This window comes from Clarias gariepinus, chromosome 2 (genome assembly GCF_024256425.1).
Source record: "Clarias gariepinus isolate MV-2021 ecotype Netherlands chromosome 2, CGAR_prim_01v2, whole genome shotgun sequence".
Classification (NCBI taxonomy): domain Eukaryota; kingdom Metazoa; phylum Chordata; class Actinopteri; order Siluriformes; family Clariidae; genus Clarias; species Clarias gariepinus.
Window position 1 is genome coordinate 20,742,687 of NC_071101.1, and position 16,746 is coordinate 20,759,432.

The 16,746-nt window shown below is 38.3% G+C and overlaps 1 protein-coding gene across 1 annotated transcript in view; it reads right to left on the reverse strand.

The window, feature by feature from the left end:
* Window positions 1–3,848: 3,848 nt before the first annotated feature.
* Window positions 3,849–16,746, reverse strand: part of furinb (furin (paired basic amino acid cleaving enzyme) b) — a 108,412-nt gene continuing 95,514 nt past the window's right edge. Inside the window, exons 10-16 of the mRNA XM_053480879.1 lie at window positions 15,399–15,499; window positions 11,506–11,609; window positions 11,239–11,356; window positions 9,658–9,837; window positions 9,306–9,430; window positions 8,970–9,098; window positions 3,849–7,166 (exon numbers count right to left, since the gene is read on the reverse strand). Of these exons, the coding sequence (XP_053336854.1) occupies window positions 6,490–7,166; window positions 8,970–9,098; window positions 9,306–9,430; window positions 9,658–9,837; window positions 11,239–11,356; window positions 11,506–11,609; window positions 15,399–15,499 (1,434 nt within the window). The 3' untranslated portion in view covers window positions 3,849–6,489. The remainder of the gene's footprint in view (window positions 7,167–8,969; window positions 9,099–9,305; window positions 9,431–9,657; window positions 9,838–11,238; window positions 11,357–11,505; window positions 11,610–15,398; window positions 15,500–16,746) is intronic.

The window sequence follows — 16,746 nt, forward strand, 5'->3', positions numbered from 1 at the left end:
TAATTGATTCTGCACCGGGGTATCGCGATAATATCGTATCAAGTGATTCCGATCCCTCTGTGTTTGTGCTGGTTTATATTCCAGGGGCGTCCCTGGGTGTTAGTCCTCAGTGCACAGGCAGGGGGCAGTAAGGAACTGCACGGTGTATAACACCAGAGATCCTTCACTGATGATACCCTGTTTTTTTTAGTTTTTTTTTTTTTTTTTTTTAATATAAATCAGCCACCTATATTCTAAGTGCTAGGGACACATCTTTAGATTCTGTCTGATCTGGATGCTGCTGTTTCCGACAAGAAAAAACAAAGACCTTTGATAAGGTTTTATTACATCCAACTTTTACTTATATACAGAAACAAGTGAAAAATTGCCTTTTTATAATAATATGAAAAGAAACCAAGGCTTTTGATACTGCGATGGAGGTCAGTGTTTAGGAGAAGCAGACTCTGCTGCGGGGTTCTGAAGCTGCCCTGGTGTGCAGAAGACTTCAGATAGATAGAGTGCTCTCCCTTACTTACTGATCAATCTGCCTGGCAGAAAGGGGGTGGGGGCGAAAAGCAGCACAGAACTAAAATCTTGTGTCAGGATTTTAACGGAGTCAGACAGCTGTGCAGCTCAGGTAGATGGAGGGGTCATGGAGGAGAAATTACTTCAGAAGGGGCACGTTTGAATAAAGTAAGATGCATAAATGTAGGTTTTGTTTTCCTGTTGGAGGAAGGAATGAACCAGCACGGAACGGTAAATGCCAATAAGTGAGTCTGATTGTTGAAATTTAAACGTGTGCGTTTCAGGGGACGTCGCACGAATGTAGGCTGGAACGTTTCTCAGTGCTTTCGTTTGCTCTAGCTGCTACAAAGAAAGCACAGAATGTGCCAATGTTATGGCACCGAACAGTTATAGAGGGGCCGCTGTTTCACTGTGAGTTCATGTAATATGATCGTACCACTGTGATCTGCTTATTTTGGTCAAAAGTACATTAAAAAGAAAACCTCTGCTTCAGTTTGGCCTGTCTGAAACCCAGTATTGATTTTCTGCTTTATTCCTCATGCAACAGCCTTGCAAAGAGCACTTCTGAAACTTGCATGCTGACAGGGAAGGTAGGCATAGGCACGTCTCTCAGCGATAAGATAACGCCTTTAAGCTCATGTTAACGGGTTTCTAACGTATTCATGACCACATTTCAGTTTCTGGCATTACTCTTCACATGCTGCAGGTTTGGATAACCGTGTGTCCTTTATTTGACTTCGGTGAGTAGATCTTTTACTCATATGACACATTCAGCCTGCAGGACCGCTGAGTTTGAAGTCTCACAGCATTGCACGCTTCCCACCACATGAGTAATGAGATTAATTGGAGACTGGAGGAAACATCTGGCAGAAATAATCAGATGTATTTAGTAGGGTTTTGGCTTAAATAAGACACAAGATGATGAAACTGGCAACTTCACACAGCTGTAGTGTGAAACCTTCAACAATCAGCTGCTGGGTCAGACTCAAGAGGAAAAAACTGGGCAGAGGAGCAGATGAATGTATTTTTAACATAAATATTAATATTGAATACTGAACGCCTATCACAAGGGAAGCTCAGGGAATCTGCCTCCTCATGGCCCAAAAGCACACGAGTGTTGTATCTTAGTTATAATGCCAGGCATGCAGTTGCTCTAGACGTGAATTAGAGTCGGACCTCTCTCTCTCCCAGCGGAGTTAATTATGGAAATAATTTTCTATGGACTGTTTCCATAAACTATATCTCGCCATGCTTTAGGGAGTAACGCAGAAATGCTCTCATCAGTCACTAATAAAAATCTAAGATTTGCCACTCATAAATCTATTAATGCTCTCCCAGTGCATTCAGCAGACTGAACAAACAACAGCGGGTTATTAATGGAAAGCCGTGGACGATTTTTAGATGAGGACTAGCCCAATATTATTTATGACTAAAAGCACGCTGTGTGTGTGAGTCCAAAAAAAGGTCACCATGTGGACTTAAATAAGCAAATATTTAAGAATATTTGATTGGATAATTACTGCAGTGATTAATATTGTACGTTTTCACTGGCGGCAAAAAGTCTTTTAAACCTAACTTGTACAAGTGAGTACTGTAGCTTCTCACTTCTTAAAGAGTCATGCTGAAAGGCGTATGCCGTGGTCATGGAAACTGTGCCTGAGAAGGGGCAAAATATTGGCTTACAGAAAGAAACCTACACCTGGGGAATACACTACATGAATTTAGACAGGATTTTGTATAGGATTCAAAATCATACAGAGAGAGAGTCTGTCCTAGACTGCACCACGCAGCACAAGTTGTGGCTCGCTGCCACAGAAATCTGTATGAGTGTATGAGGGGTGCAGACCCGAATCGGCAGGTGTGCGAGGAGACCAGACTGAGACTCACCCGATACGAGTCGAGGTTTGTGAAACGTGTTCGGCTCTGGATGCTGGATACAACTACCCAACCAGGGAATGTGTACCGTTAAGAGCCAATAGACACTGATGGTGCAGGATATAGAGGGAATATTAATATTACACATCAGTGAAACTGATAGGAAAATAAATTAAATATAAATGAACTCAAATGATTAAGTTTACATTTTAATAATAAAAATAAAACTGGCATATAATAAAACTGCTGCCTGTCTTGTCTACGATTATCTGTTTATTTTCCTCCTTCTTGAAAGTTTACACTTGCTCTACTTGAGACTTGTTGTCATGACAGGTTGGAGTGACAATTCATGCAGTCTGTGATACGGTGGCCGAGAAGTGCAAACCAAAATAACAGAACTGAAAACAAAACAACAAAATAACGAATACAAAATTTTAATAACAAACCCAAAAACAATATAACAAATCAGAAAACACAACGAAATATCCTGAAACAGAATACCAAATGAGAGAAAACAACAACAATTCACTCAAACCGGGAAAGGTAGGTATAGTTCGCAAATTAAATTCTTATCGCTGATAGGATGAGACATCTGGCACTCTATACAAGACGTACTATCGAGTGAAGTCAGGATAATTTTTAAAGCACATTTAACACAACTTGTTGACCAAAGTGCTGTATAATCCTGAAATATTGAAATGAATTATTAAATAAAAATATATCTAAATGTCCATCTGCAATACTTCATATATACGTACTATATCATGAGTGGCAGATGTCTCGTCCAATCAGTGGTAAGAATCAACAAGCCAAAAAAGGTAGATGTGGTTTGCGAATGACATTCTTACCGCTGATTGGACAAGACATCTGTCAGTCAAAATACACAGGAAGTAAAGCAGCCACACGGATATTTTAATGTATTTTCATTTTAGTGTTTTAGGATTATATATTACTTTGGTCAACTAAGTTGTGGTAAATGTGTGTTGATAGTACTGCTTGTATGTCTTGAGTGACAGATGTCTCATCCAATCAGCGATAAGGATCATTCGCAAACTATACCTACCTTTTCCGGTTTGACTGAATTGTTGTGTTTTCTCATTTGGTATTTTGTTTTTGCTTTTGTTATTTTGTTTTTTGTGTTGTTATTTTGTTTTGCACTTCTGTTATTTTGTTTTGCACTTCTGTTTTGTTTTGCACTTCTCGGCCACCGTAATGCTGATCAGTTAGTGTACACTCCCAGTCTTTTTAGAATTCCTTAGGATTGTGGAAGTCATGTAGTGTGTGTGTGTGTGTGTCCAGTTTAAAGAGATTGCTAAAATTGGATTAAAAACTGTCCAACCTGGTGAATGATTGGAGATCATTTAAACACTACACTCTGTGTAATTACATTGTCAGAAGAAATTAGATAATCAAAAGTAGAAATCACAACTTCAATTTAATTTTAGAAAAAAAAAGGCGGTGTGGTCTGATGTGTTCAGATTGACTTTATTCAAGAGTGATGGGTGCATCAGGGTAAGGAGGGAAGTGCATGAAGCTATGCACCAATCATGCCTAGTGCCCAGTGGACAAGCATCGGGAGACAGTGCTATAACTTGGGGTTGCTTCAGTTGGTCAGGTCTCGGCTCAGCAGTGTTGTGTGTCAATATATGTACTGAATGGACTGACAGGAGGAGAGAAAAAGTCAGAATGCACACTTCAACACAGTTTGCTGTAGATTTATCTTAAATTGACTAATAGAAGGTTAGAAAAAAATCCAACCTGTCTTCAACTGTCCAGTTTAGGTGAGTCTGTGCCCCAGGATAGCCTGAGATTTCTGGATTCGGCTGATGGGAACGGCTCCCAATATGTTCTTCTGCCTTTGTAGCTTATTCACCTCAGGGTGTGATGTGTTATGTATTTGAAGATGCCTCTTTTCTGATTTTTAATGTGAAAATTAACTGAAGCTCTTGACCTGCATCTGCTTGATTTTATGAACTCTGCTCCTGCATAGTGCACGACATAGATAATTGGGTAGTTAAGCATGTGTTCCAAATGAAGTGATTAGTGAGTATATACTGTAGACCAATATTTAGAAGAAGTATTAATGAGAAAACATTTAAATAATCAAAGGCATTAGATGTTTTCGCAATAAATTTTCAAACAGTGGCAAGTGAATTTACTTCAAATTAATTTAATTCGCTAACAGACATCTTTTATAATATAAACATGACTGAATGATGGACTTAGTTGATTTTGACAGCTATTATTTCCAAAACACAGGAATTATTAGTGCTTCACATGAGCATCATTTTTACCGAGGGGGAATGCAGTGTTTACTGCAACTATACTAAAACAAAAGCCAGAAAGAGCCAATCACAGGGCTTACATTGATCTTCTGTGAAACAAATGCCAAACACTCTCTTGAGCGTTTTACCACACTGGTTCTGACAGCTTTTAGTGCATCAAACCTCAAAATCAATAAAACTTCCTTTGGGGCAAAAAAAATTACTCTGCCTACCACATGAGAAAAGAGAAAACTTATTATACAAGGTTATTTTACCTCCCAGACGTTCCAAACCAATTTAGCCAAAACAAGTCCTTGCTTAGGGCCGATCTAAATCAGAGTATTGCAAATGCATTCTGTTAAGGTGAACTAATACAACACACTTGGCCCCATCGCAGACCAGCCTAATAATTAGCTGACGAATCATTGTAGGTGTGTTTATCGAGATTATTTAACTAGAAACTGCCAGGGATTGATTCTTCAGGACTCAACTGCTAGGGATTGAGTCTTTGAGTCTGCAGACCTAAACCAAAAGTGCGCCAGCATACTGTAGTTTAGAAACCTGCACAGGTTGATCTCTCAGCTTTTACATTTTTCCTCAATTTAAAACTTATTTGCTAATTTTAAATTCAGTGTCTATCGGCAGGAATCTGTGCTGAACCCCAGGACTACAACTGGCCAGCCTTGATCTGCATATGCACTTCATGGATGATGAAATTGTAACATTTAATCTACCGCTGAATGGAGGATACCTTAAATTAGACAAAAATACATCATAGTGGGTATATAACAATATTTTTATAAAACTATGAAAAACTGAGCAATATCTTTGTTTTCCCATGGAATTTTACTGCATTAAAATCTACTGCTTTTTATAATCATTAGGGTTCTACTTCACTTGGAATTACAAACGTGTCCAGGTTTTTCTCTTGTAATTATTACTGCATAAATGCTGAATTTTAATGTTCAGCATGTTTCTATTCAGTACACTAAAGGCAAACAATTCAATGCATGGACAATATTACAACATTATTTGGCTTACTGTCTGGTTGGAGTTATATGAAGGTTGCTTAAGGGCTTAATTTGACTCAAAGGTCTCAATTATCAAATTTTGCTCGTCTACATCCACTGTTTTCGAAATGATCTTCTGGAATAATCTGATGTCTTATTGAGATATCTTTAAGCAATAACTATCACAAATATAGTAAATGTAACAAACATACTGACACAAAGAGAGTGAGAGAGATATTTAGCAAGTTTTAGCATATAATGCAACTGATGATAAAACTAAATGCATGTTCTTTATGCAATGATCATTGGCTAATCAAAAATTATTGTGCATAAATTCAGTCTAGACCACTGATAATTAAAGGCCAACTGGAGTAAATTCAGCCCTTTTCAGCTCTAAATGAGGCATTAGTATTCATACTCACAAACAATGAACTTAATTTGCAGTTTAAATCTCATGACTCAAACCACCACTAAGAATTCAAAATAAAGGGATTTAAAATAAAATTTAAATAAAGAGAGCTTTCAGACTTGTGGAGCCAGCCTGTCCTGCTGGGAATCATCAGCGATTCAAATCAAATCACAGGAATGACTCATGCCACAGCTCTGTATCTCCCACCTTATCACACACAGCTGTCTGCTTGTGTGTGTGTGCACACACTCTCTTGGAAGAGTCCCGAACTTAGCAAGGTCTGAAGTGAGTCAGACTTGTTCAGTGGCCTGACTACAATGCACAAGGTGGGAAAGACAGAGGAAAAAAAAAAGGATAGATCAGCTCACTCGACCTGCGAGAGGAAGACTGAGGCATGTGAAAAGCGGAACATGGGTTGCTTGGTGCACTAGAGACCACTCTGTGTCTGTATAAAAGCTGTCTTTTCACTTTGAAAGTCCAGTTCTTCATTTTCTGATTCTGAGTTCACCCCAGCTGCAGTGTCCTCGTCCCTCCACGCGGTGGAAATTCCTCGGTACAACACCCTGCTGTTAGTCAAATCCCGACCCAACCCGAAACCAAAACCAAATCCAACCCGCACACCTCTGCCGCTTGAGTCTGTCACCTGCAGTTTAGTCCTCCTACAGAAGCGAGCATTGGCTGCTCCTGAGTGCAGCTGTAGTAGCACAAAAATAGCTGCGAATGTAGCCAGAATGAAGGCACAGCTCAGCATGGCCACAAGTACAGGCAGATGGGAGGATGTCTCCACTTTGGGTATCTCTGAATCTGCACCTTGCACTCCCTCACTGTGGTGCACTGGGCTGATGGGAGATTTGCGTTGCACTTGGTTCTGATGCAGACACGACATGCCCACTAGATGCCTATGGGGTGGGCAGGATTGACACTCGGCTTCACCGGGCCCAGAGCACGTCAGACAAGCAGGATGGCAGACCAGGCAGGCCTGCACCGAGGACTGCTCCACCCAGTTTTCCAGAGAGAGGTTGAGAAGTTGCAGACCAGGTGTGAAACCTGGAGGACAGGACTTCACGCAGCCTTGCATAAAGAGCCACAAACCAGGGCTGCATTCTGCACAAAAAAAGGGAGTGTTTATCACAACAACAATTTGTACTGTAATCATAAGTCTGTCCTATGAGTCCAACATCATAGTGTTTCTTTATACTTGTACAGATCATGATGTGTGATCTAAGCAAAGAAGAACAAGATAGAAAAAATAGGAATTTGAAGTCAATTTAGATGCACATGTATACAGAGAAAATTAGGAATGTTAAACATTTGTGTCAGCTCGTTATTGTGGCATGTTTAAAGGAATATAATGAATATACTGATCAACAACGTTGGATGTTAGAGTACCAACACTGCTGATCAATTTTTGTAATTTAAATCCTTTGTTTTGCCCTTTTTTCATTTTCCTGCTCTGCTGCTGGAATGACAGGACACCCAATAATTATTATAGCTAACATAATGGACAACTATGGTACAGACAAAAAATGTAAATCCAATAAAAATCAATGAACCCGTGAAGTTCACAGCGCAGAAGATTAAAAACCACAGGTGCCCCACCATTGGCTTCTCGAACAAAAGGCCCTTAAACCTCCATTAATCGATTGGTAATCCATTTTAATTAGCAGCTGTAAGAAATACACCCTATATCTACATTTTGTATTCATTTAAAATATAATCTTTTGATTTTACCTTTTATTACAGTGAGATGGAGGACAGGAGAACAGGACATGTCACATGATTCAATCAACAAAATGTTCAATACACAGTACATTTACTCTTGTTGCTTACAGGAGCCATTAGGACTGTCCTTGTTCCTAGTAAGGAGTAAAATGTGCCTCCAGATCTATGAACTTAAACCACTTTAACAGAGAAGAAACAGTGAAGACAGAATAAGAACCACATCTAACAGACTTACTTAGATGAGGAGCTTGTAATGCCCTATAGTTAGTGCACAACTATAAGTATTATCTATAGTAAGTACTGCATTTCTAAGTGCAGTTATATTGATTACAGAGTGTAAAGTCAATACTGAGAGTCAAAATCTATCCATTCATTAACACTACAGATGTAAGGGTAAAAACATCAATATTACTACAACTATTTGTCTCATAAGAGGTAGTTATGAAGCACCTTCTTATCAAACAAGAAAAGAACAAACACTTTACAAGTAATTTTCATTTCTGATAAAATGTGCCTTATCAGTAATTCTGTTCCTTCTGGCAATGGCTCTACAGCATTTTTCATACTGATAACGACTAATAATTATTTATGATAATAGAGCCAGAGAACTGATAAAGGTGAGATTCGGCTGAGGGACTGGAGTGTGCAGGTCTGTCAGGGGGTAAAAAATAAATAAATAAATAAATAATAATAAAAATGCACATCTTATTGCCGTTTTACTGTTATACATGAAGATAATGCCTAAATTAAAAGGACTCCTGCGCCTGTGATATTTTGACATTGGTAACAAATGAACACATATATTTATTTAATTATTGATTTATTACTATAATTATTATTTTCAGACCAAACTGTACCAATTGCACATTTTATTTCAAAACTCATACTTATCTTGAGAATTAAACAGTTGAATGCTCAAAAAAGGCTCAAACGATATAACTCTGATTGTAATCCCTGTGAAGTAGTAGTATGTATCGTTATGTATGTGAAAATTATCCTAAATTTTCACTATCAGTATACTGTGGGCGGAAAAGAATCCAGCTGTGTCCCGTTGTCACCTGTGGCTGTTCTTCCATCATGTTCCATGTCTGGATATCATATCAATATAATGTTTATTTCTCACTGTTCTGTGTGTGCGTGTGTGTGTGCGTGTGCGTGCGTGTGTGTGTGTTAGCTTGCTCTCACCAATGCAAATCTGCTGGGCATCAAATGTTTTACAGCTGTTGTTGGAAGGCCGACTAAAATCTGAAGCAGACAAATCCACAGTACTGGAGCCTGTTCCATATAGGATTAATGTGAACTGCGAAAGAACACCTGAGTGTGCAAAAGAGGGAAAGGGGGTTACGTACTTGTCTACTTGTTTGAATGACAGAAAATAAAATAAAATGGTTTTAATGTAATTAAATTGTGACAGACTACTCTAGGCCAAATCCTGACCATAAAGCATCCTTAACAAGTCATTATTTTTGATGTGCTACCTCAATCTTTTAAATAACTGATATTTAAAATTCAGTATTTTACCATAATCATTAAGTCCAGCCACATTCTCTATTTCCAGTGTCCACTCTCCTTGAGGGTCCTCATCCCATGTATGTGTGGTCATGAATGCCCAGTCATTGAAACCCTCTGGCGAGTTGTCCTGGGGCCTGAGATGCACACGTGTGCATACACAGAGACACACGCGCGCACACAGAGTAATATGCAAACAATCTTTCACTAATATAACTTTAAATTTATTACATTTGTGTATCTGAAAAAGATCTATTCTGACTGGAAGAGTAATCAAGCAAAAGTAATCAACAAAATCTAAATGAAATGCATAAACAGCAGAAACAGACTTTCTTTCATTTTAAGTTCCTGTGTGTAGGTTTACCTCGGAGCTAGCAGTGTGGAGCGGGTCCCCAGAGGGCTGAAAAGGTGGATGGCCAGGTTCCCTCTGTGTGTATATGATAGTGTAAGTCTTGCCTGCACATGCTCCAATGAACTCACAAAATAAGGCTGTCCTAAGCAGGCATCCACACTCTTACTGAACACCAGATGGTTCTTCACATCTCTACAACACAGCAACATGACATTAGCATGAGTCAGTACATTCTACAAGACATGGCATGGCATGGACATATTCAATAATCCAATGCCTTCATTATAATGCAATGCAATGCTACCCCTCCACTTTTAGCTGCACTGTCACTTAGATATGACTCATACAATTTGTGTAGTTGAATAAACTGGACTCTTCAGACAGGAAGGCCTTGAATTGACATGATTTGAAAAGAACATACTGACAATAATGCTAAAAAAACAATGTTGAAGGCAACGTTAGACATTTTTATTCACTTAACAAAAAATTTTTATAGCTTCTTGCATAAATATATTTGTATAAACTCAATAAAAACTGAAATAACAGGGCTGGTTGATTGACAGTGAATAGATTTCAGACCATGTTAAAATCTCCCCCAGACTCAAGAACTGTTTTACTTTTATTGTGTTGAAATATGATATATTAAAGAATTTACATTTTTTAAGGGCAGAAACAGAAATATTGACATCAGCTAGTAAGAATATCTAGCTGTCAAATATAGAAGGGCATAATTCTCTTACTCTGGAGTGGACAGAGAAACAAGTACAAATAAATATTTTTCTTTACATTTTCCCCTACTAAAGCCAGCCACTGAGAAACACAGATCACCGCTAAAAGCAAGGGACTGTCTAAAAAGAGACCTGGGCAACTGTGTAATTACCAAGATTAAACTCCTCTACAGCACAGAACATCTAATGTATAATATGATACAGTGCCTGGGCAAAAAAAAACCCTGCACACTCTTTTTGTTTACTTCCCTTTGATTACAGCACACAATGTAATGGCCGATTCATGTGTGAAAATGATTCCTCATGCACCCATAAACACTCTTTCAAAACTTGAAAGTCCTGGAATATAACTGTGCCATCAGGGAAGAAAAACTCCATTGACAACCTGGACTTTCAGTACATTCAGGTTACCAGCTAACGTTGCTCCAAAGATTGCTTCAAAGTCCAATTCTTTTTTAATCTCTAGCAAATTGAAGGCTTTAACTGATTAGTTTCAGCTCTTTAGTCCCAATCCTGTGAGGTCTCGTCACACTGTGTGTGTATGGAAATTCTCTTACTTTCACTATTAAACACACCTGTTTTTTTGCTGTTAATTATTTTAATTTTTTTGCAAATTCACCAAGTGCCTTGGTGAAGTGATAACCATTCATGATTTTTATTCGTCGCATATCTTCCACAATGATGGTTCAACACTATTTTTAATTGCAATTTTATTTCTGTAAATGATCTGAGCTAATATTAGACTCTATTAAGCTCCATATTATATCTAATTAATCTCATCAAAATGGTTTTAGAAATGGTATGTCATAAACTACATAAGGCCTTATTTTTCCTACCCATTGTTTGATGTTTTTATTTTTTTTACCTTGATTCAGAGAGCATGTCTATAACACACTTGTGTTGAGGCCCCACACCGGTCCAGTTTTGAGCCAATGCCACCATGGCACTTGCATCTATCAGACCATAGCCATATGAGTGGCTCACTGCCAGAAAATAAAAGAGAGAGTGAGAGAGAGAGCGCGTGAGGGAAAGTGAGGGAGAGAGAGATAGAGAGAGAAATAAAGTCAGCCAAGCCATTTTAGTTATGCAGTGGTTTCCATTTTCCAACTGGACGACAACATCTGTTTAGTACCTAGGCGGCCCACACCATTGGTCCTCCAATCATTTGTGATGAGGTGGGCAGGACGTGCTGCTCTAATCACCAGGTGCTGCATGTCCCTCCAGGTCAAATTCATACTGTATTAAGACAAAGAAGGGGACAGTCATAACAGTTTCCTGAAATACAACAGAATAGTGTACAAATTAACTATTAATGGTCATGTAAAAGCATTAATAACATAAGCCATGCTAGATGCAACTTTATATTTCAAGCTTAAGTCCAAATTAGCAAATGAATACTACTATAATAGGAGCTACATAAATCCATTTAGCCTAAATCTCCAGAGAGCAATGTAACATTTATTTATGTGAAGTTTTTGCCTATGTGCTTGGCTCATTGCATGGTAATTTGAATAGCTTCCGTAGTGCATGGCACAACACATGGCTTTGTGAGCATGACAGACAGTTACGATAATCAGTTTGTGTCACTTATTAAATGCTTTAATAATTGACCTTGCAATTTAATTTGCCATATGTGTAATTTATAATTAGGACAGTCCTAATTATACAGTCCTAAGGTTGACCTCTACATGACTGGGCAATGCACCACACAGGAGACTTTCTGAGAAAATAAACAGCCCCAACCTTTTCACGACAAATCAGGCTTTAAAGTCACCTTCAACTAAACAACATCATAAACACCATCCAGAGATTTAATAGGCAGAAATAGTGCCATAAGGCATGTGCATGTGTGTGTGTGTGTGTGTGAGAGAGAGAGTGAGCATGCAAGGCACCTCAGGCAAATACAATCAAAGTGTGCATCTGAGGGGTTTACTGCCCCAAACGGCAGGGGCTGAAATAGGAAAGCTTCATTTTGATTTCTACACATAGTTTCACTCTGTCAAAATAGAACGTGCCTGTCAGTAATCTCTGGCCCTTAAATGATACTCTGCTTCTGTGGACACACCCACATCTTCTCTGGGGAACAAAAAAAAATACAATTTTCTGATGGGTAATATTTCTTGGTCTTATTGGTACTCTTCAGTGTGGAGGGGAAGATATTGCATGGCTCTGTGAGGGCTCATAATTGAAGATGATGACTAGTTATTATGGCAATGCCACCGAGCGCTTCTAAGGCTCCCTGCTCAACTAAAACTTACGAACAACTCTATACTTCTGTGCTCCATTTTCGATCACATTTCATGGAGGACAGGTCAGATTCATAAAAGTGATCTATGGATACTGAATATGCATTTGTGTTAGGGCTGTTAATCATATTTAAATTACAATCACGTTCTCCTTTTTCATCAATGTACTAATCAATCAACTAGTATATTGACTAGCTAATTAACTAATGCCAAATGTAATATTTTATGGGCTGATATCTGGTGCTTTAAATTATGTATTGTTTTGAATCTGGGATGTATCCATCATCTTATAATGAATGTACAATGCAAAGGAAAATTTGTTTTCTGTAAAACACCTCATGAATTACTGGCACCTTTCACCAAATTATTTTCTACTCGTTTCAAAACGATTCCTTACAGTTGTGACTTTGTGACACCCAACATGTTGAAGATGATGCATGCTGACTTTCTCAGTTTAGACCACAGTGTTTCAGTCCATATTTGGCTCATCGTTGACTCAAACTATATCCACGTATTTAGTAGACCTCTTGATGTCATCAGTCTCCCTAAGAGCCCCTGCCATCTGCCACAAAGCAGGCAAGAAACATAACTGATTTCCCTCCATATTTAACAGTGGGTTATCAGGTTATTTTCGTTAAATGTAGCCCCAATTTTTTTCCAACATGTTGATTAATGTCCAAAATGTTCAGCCTATTACAACACATGGTATCAACTGTAATTCTAATGTTGCTTGATGAAATTCAGGTCTGCATTGTGGGAAATGTTCTTAAAAATGCTTCCCCCTTGAAATGCTGTCAAACAACTTATTACAAAAGTGGTATGTTTGAAACTACAAAAGTCAGATACATTGTGCACTTTGTTTAAATTGTTGAATTTCTGTCTTTTATAGTGAAACTAATGTTAGTGCCATTTTTAGTTCTTAAGAGCATTTTTAAGCAATCAGTGAAACCTCGGATTGCGAGTAATGTGGTTTGCGCCTGTTCCGCAAGACGAGCAGAGTTTTTTTAATGGATTTTGACTTGGAAAATAACCAAGTCTTGGTTTACGAGTACTGAGTATCATGTATTGCGCATGCATTTCTTATTTTGACACCAAGCGTGATTATGACTGAGCCGATGGTTTTTCTCTCTCCTGCGCTGCAGAATTGTGTGTAATCATCTCCCCAGCTTGGTCTTAGTGCGCGTCTCTTACTGGTATAATCAACATCTGTGCACGCGTGTACTGTTTACTATAACCCTGTGTGTGTGCGTAAAAAATAGTTTATGTTTTGTGTCTGTATGCGTGTGTGTACAGCGCGCGTGTAAAGCAAAGGCAAGTCTCATTAGAGAGGTAAAAGATCCATTTTCTCTTCCTGCTCAAGCCTCAGCCTGCTGTATGTGTCTGTGTGCGCGCATATCATTGGACACCGTGCCACACACACAGAGCCCTCTTACTGTCGCCTTCACTGACACACACAGACATACACACACTCTTTCTCTCTGCTCTACACAGAAACACTACTCTGTTGCTAGTCTTTTCAAAGGTAAAGTGGTTAATTTGTTTTATTTTTACTTTACAGCAGTAATTCCGTTTAGTGTCGATCAATCGAGTGTCATTAGAGAAATCTTCTGTTTATTTTTCAGATAAAACAGTGTTTCCCCTGTGTGTGCGTGCGTGAAAAGAGTGGAGGAAGGGTGACTGTGTAAGATGAGAAGAGGGAAAGGGGACGGGCTCCTTACTTTTGCTTCACACACTCACACACACACACACACACACACACACACACACTGCCTGCCTGGGACAAACTGAAACACTTATCTGGATCAAACTGGATTTATTTTTACTTTTTTTAAGGTAAAGTACAGATTAATTGGTTTTATTTTTACTTAATATTTTGTGTTAATTATTTTTATGTATTTATTTTGGGGGCTGTGGAATGAATAATTTAAGTTTCCATTATTTCTTATTGGAGAATTTGATTTGGTTTACGGGTGTTTCAAAATACAAGCCCACTTTCGGAATGAATTATGCTCGTAATCCAAGGTTCCAGTGTATTGACATCCATGTAACGATTACCAACTATCTGACGCTCCTTTAATGAAAGTTTTCCTTCGGGACTAGATGACAATATATACCCAACAAAGTATTTATAGCACATTTCCTGGAAACTTTAAGTGAACAATGCTCTTATGATTTACAGAAATGTTTAGTAATCTCCATTAAAATCCCATCTTCATGCTAGCTCAGTGCCTAGGAGTAAAATGTGCCTAAAATCTATGGTGTTAGTACAGTATGGCAGTGATGATGCATGTTTTTCTTATATGTTTGGGTGTGATAAAACCCCATAAGGAGGCAGATTATATGTAAATCATTATATGTATATTACAAAATAAATTCATAATTTTTAGCTTTTTGCTTATTATTTTGGAGGTTCCTTCTACAATCTGGTTTTGTATAGATCCTTAGACATCTTGGTTTAGACATAAACCAAGACTTAAATAATCATATGACAAAAGGAGGGAGGGAGGGAGACTGGGTCTATAGGTGACAGACTGTATTGTAGACAGGTGATGACCATGTTGCTGTAAATATTAAATTACCAGATGTGTATGTGGTTGCTTCGGAAGAGTTAGGGGGTAAATGATGGCTTAAAACTGATGTGGGTTAATGCAGCTTAGTTTAGGGTTGGACTCCAGTGGCAGAGCGTTTGTTCTATATATGGGACACGCTTCTGCCAATGCGTGTCCCCTAAGTAGGTGTGTGGGTGTGAGTGTGTGTGTTGGCAGGTTTCGTCACTTACTTAGCTTCCAGGGCAAGAGCAATAATGCCTGCAGCCAGAGGGGCTGATGCAGACGTGCCGGTATGTGAATCTGTGCACTTCTTCCTCAGATCAGTTGTTACCTACACACACACACACACACACACACACACACACACACACACAACAGTGAGAAATAAGATATATTACGAAAGTAACTGGAAATGTACAGAAATGAAAAATGATAAAAGAACTGCTGCAGGTGACAGCTGGGCTCGTTTGACACATTTAGCAAAGCAGGATTCCTAAGCAACCTCTGTCCCTCATTCATTCACTGCTGCTGGGACTTCCGGCTGTCCTAAAGATTAATAAGATGGCACCATCATCATCATGCCTGACTGGGCATGAGTTTAATTAGGGCCACTGAGACCTGGGGCAGTCCTGGCATTCTCCAACAGTCTAGGATAGAACATGGTCCAGCCCCAGGCAACTTACCACAAGGATACATATACTGTACACCTAACAGCAGGGGCTATAAATTAAAAGTTTCTGCCAATAAAATTGTTCTTGCCTTAACAGGAACGTTAAAATTGATTAACAGACCATGCAGCAAATGTTTCGATCAGACATTACTAATAACACCTGCCTTAAAATATAACAAACAGTAATTCAGAAGTAATCTAACCACTGACAAGATATAACGTATGGCTATTTTAAGATATAATGTTACAGGAAAAAAGATGAGTCTTTACATGTGCACCAAAGGTATGCACTAACAAAGCAGACATGGCTAACATTATTAATCTAACACAGTTTTTTAAACTCCAGTACCATTGCTGCACTTTATATACTCTTATCAGCATCACACAAACTGCAGCATTAAGTATGGTACTTTGGTGCTCCTGTGGTGGTTCCCTTTCATCAGTGGATAAAACAAACAAATTGTACATAGCAACAGAATGGCTACAGTTAATAATTACATACCTACAAAAAGGCATTATATGGGGGGTAGACTTTAGAAAAAGGCAGATAATTATAAGCAAATATATATTGCATATATAGAATACATAATAGATTGACATATTTAAACTGTGATATGTAACTATTAATTGTAACATTTTGTATTTAAACATATTTATTTACGTAAAAAAATGGCACAAATTATCTCCTTACGAGGACGTTTACCAATATCTGTTTGCCAACTCAAAATATAAAAAACAAATATTTAAAACAAGTATTTAAATTATTGACAAACTATTCATAAATTCCCAAATATGTGTATTACCTACAATAAATTGAGCCTTTTGCAATTAAATAACTGCACGGCCCAAATTGTGATTTTGATCGTCTATGTGCAGCAGTACTACATAGCCACACATTAGCATTGCAT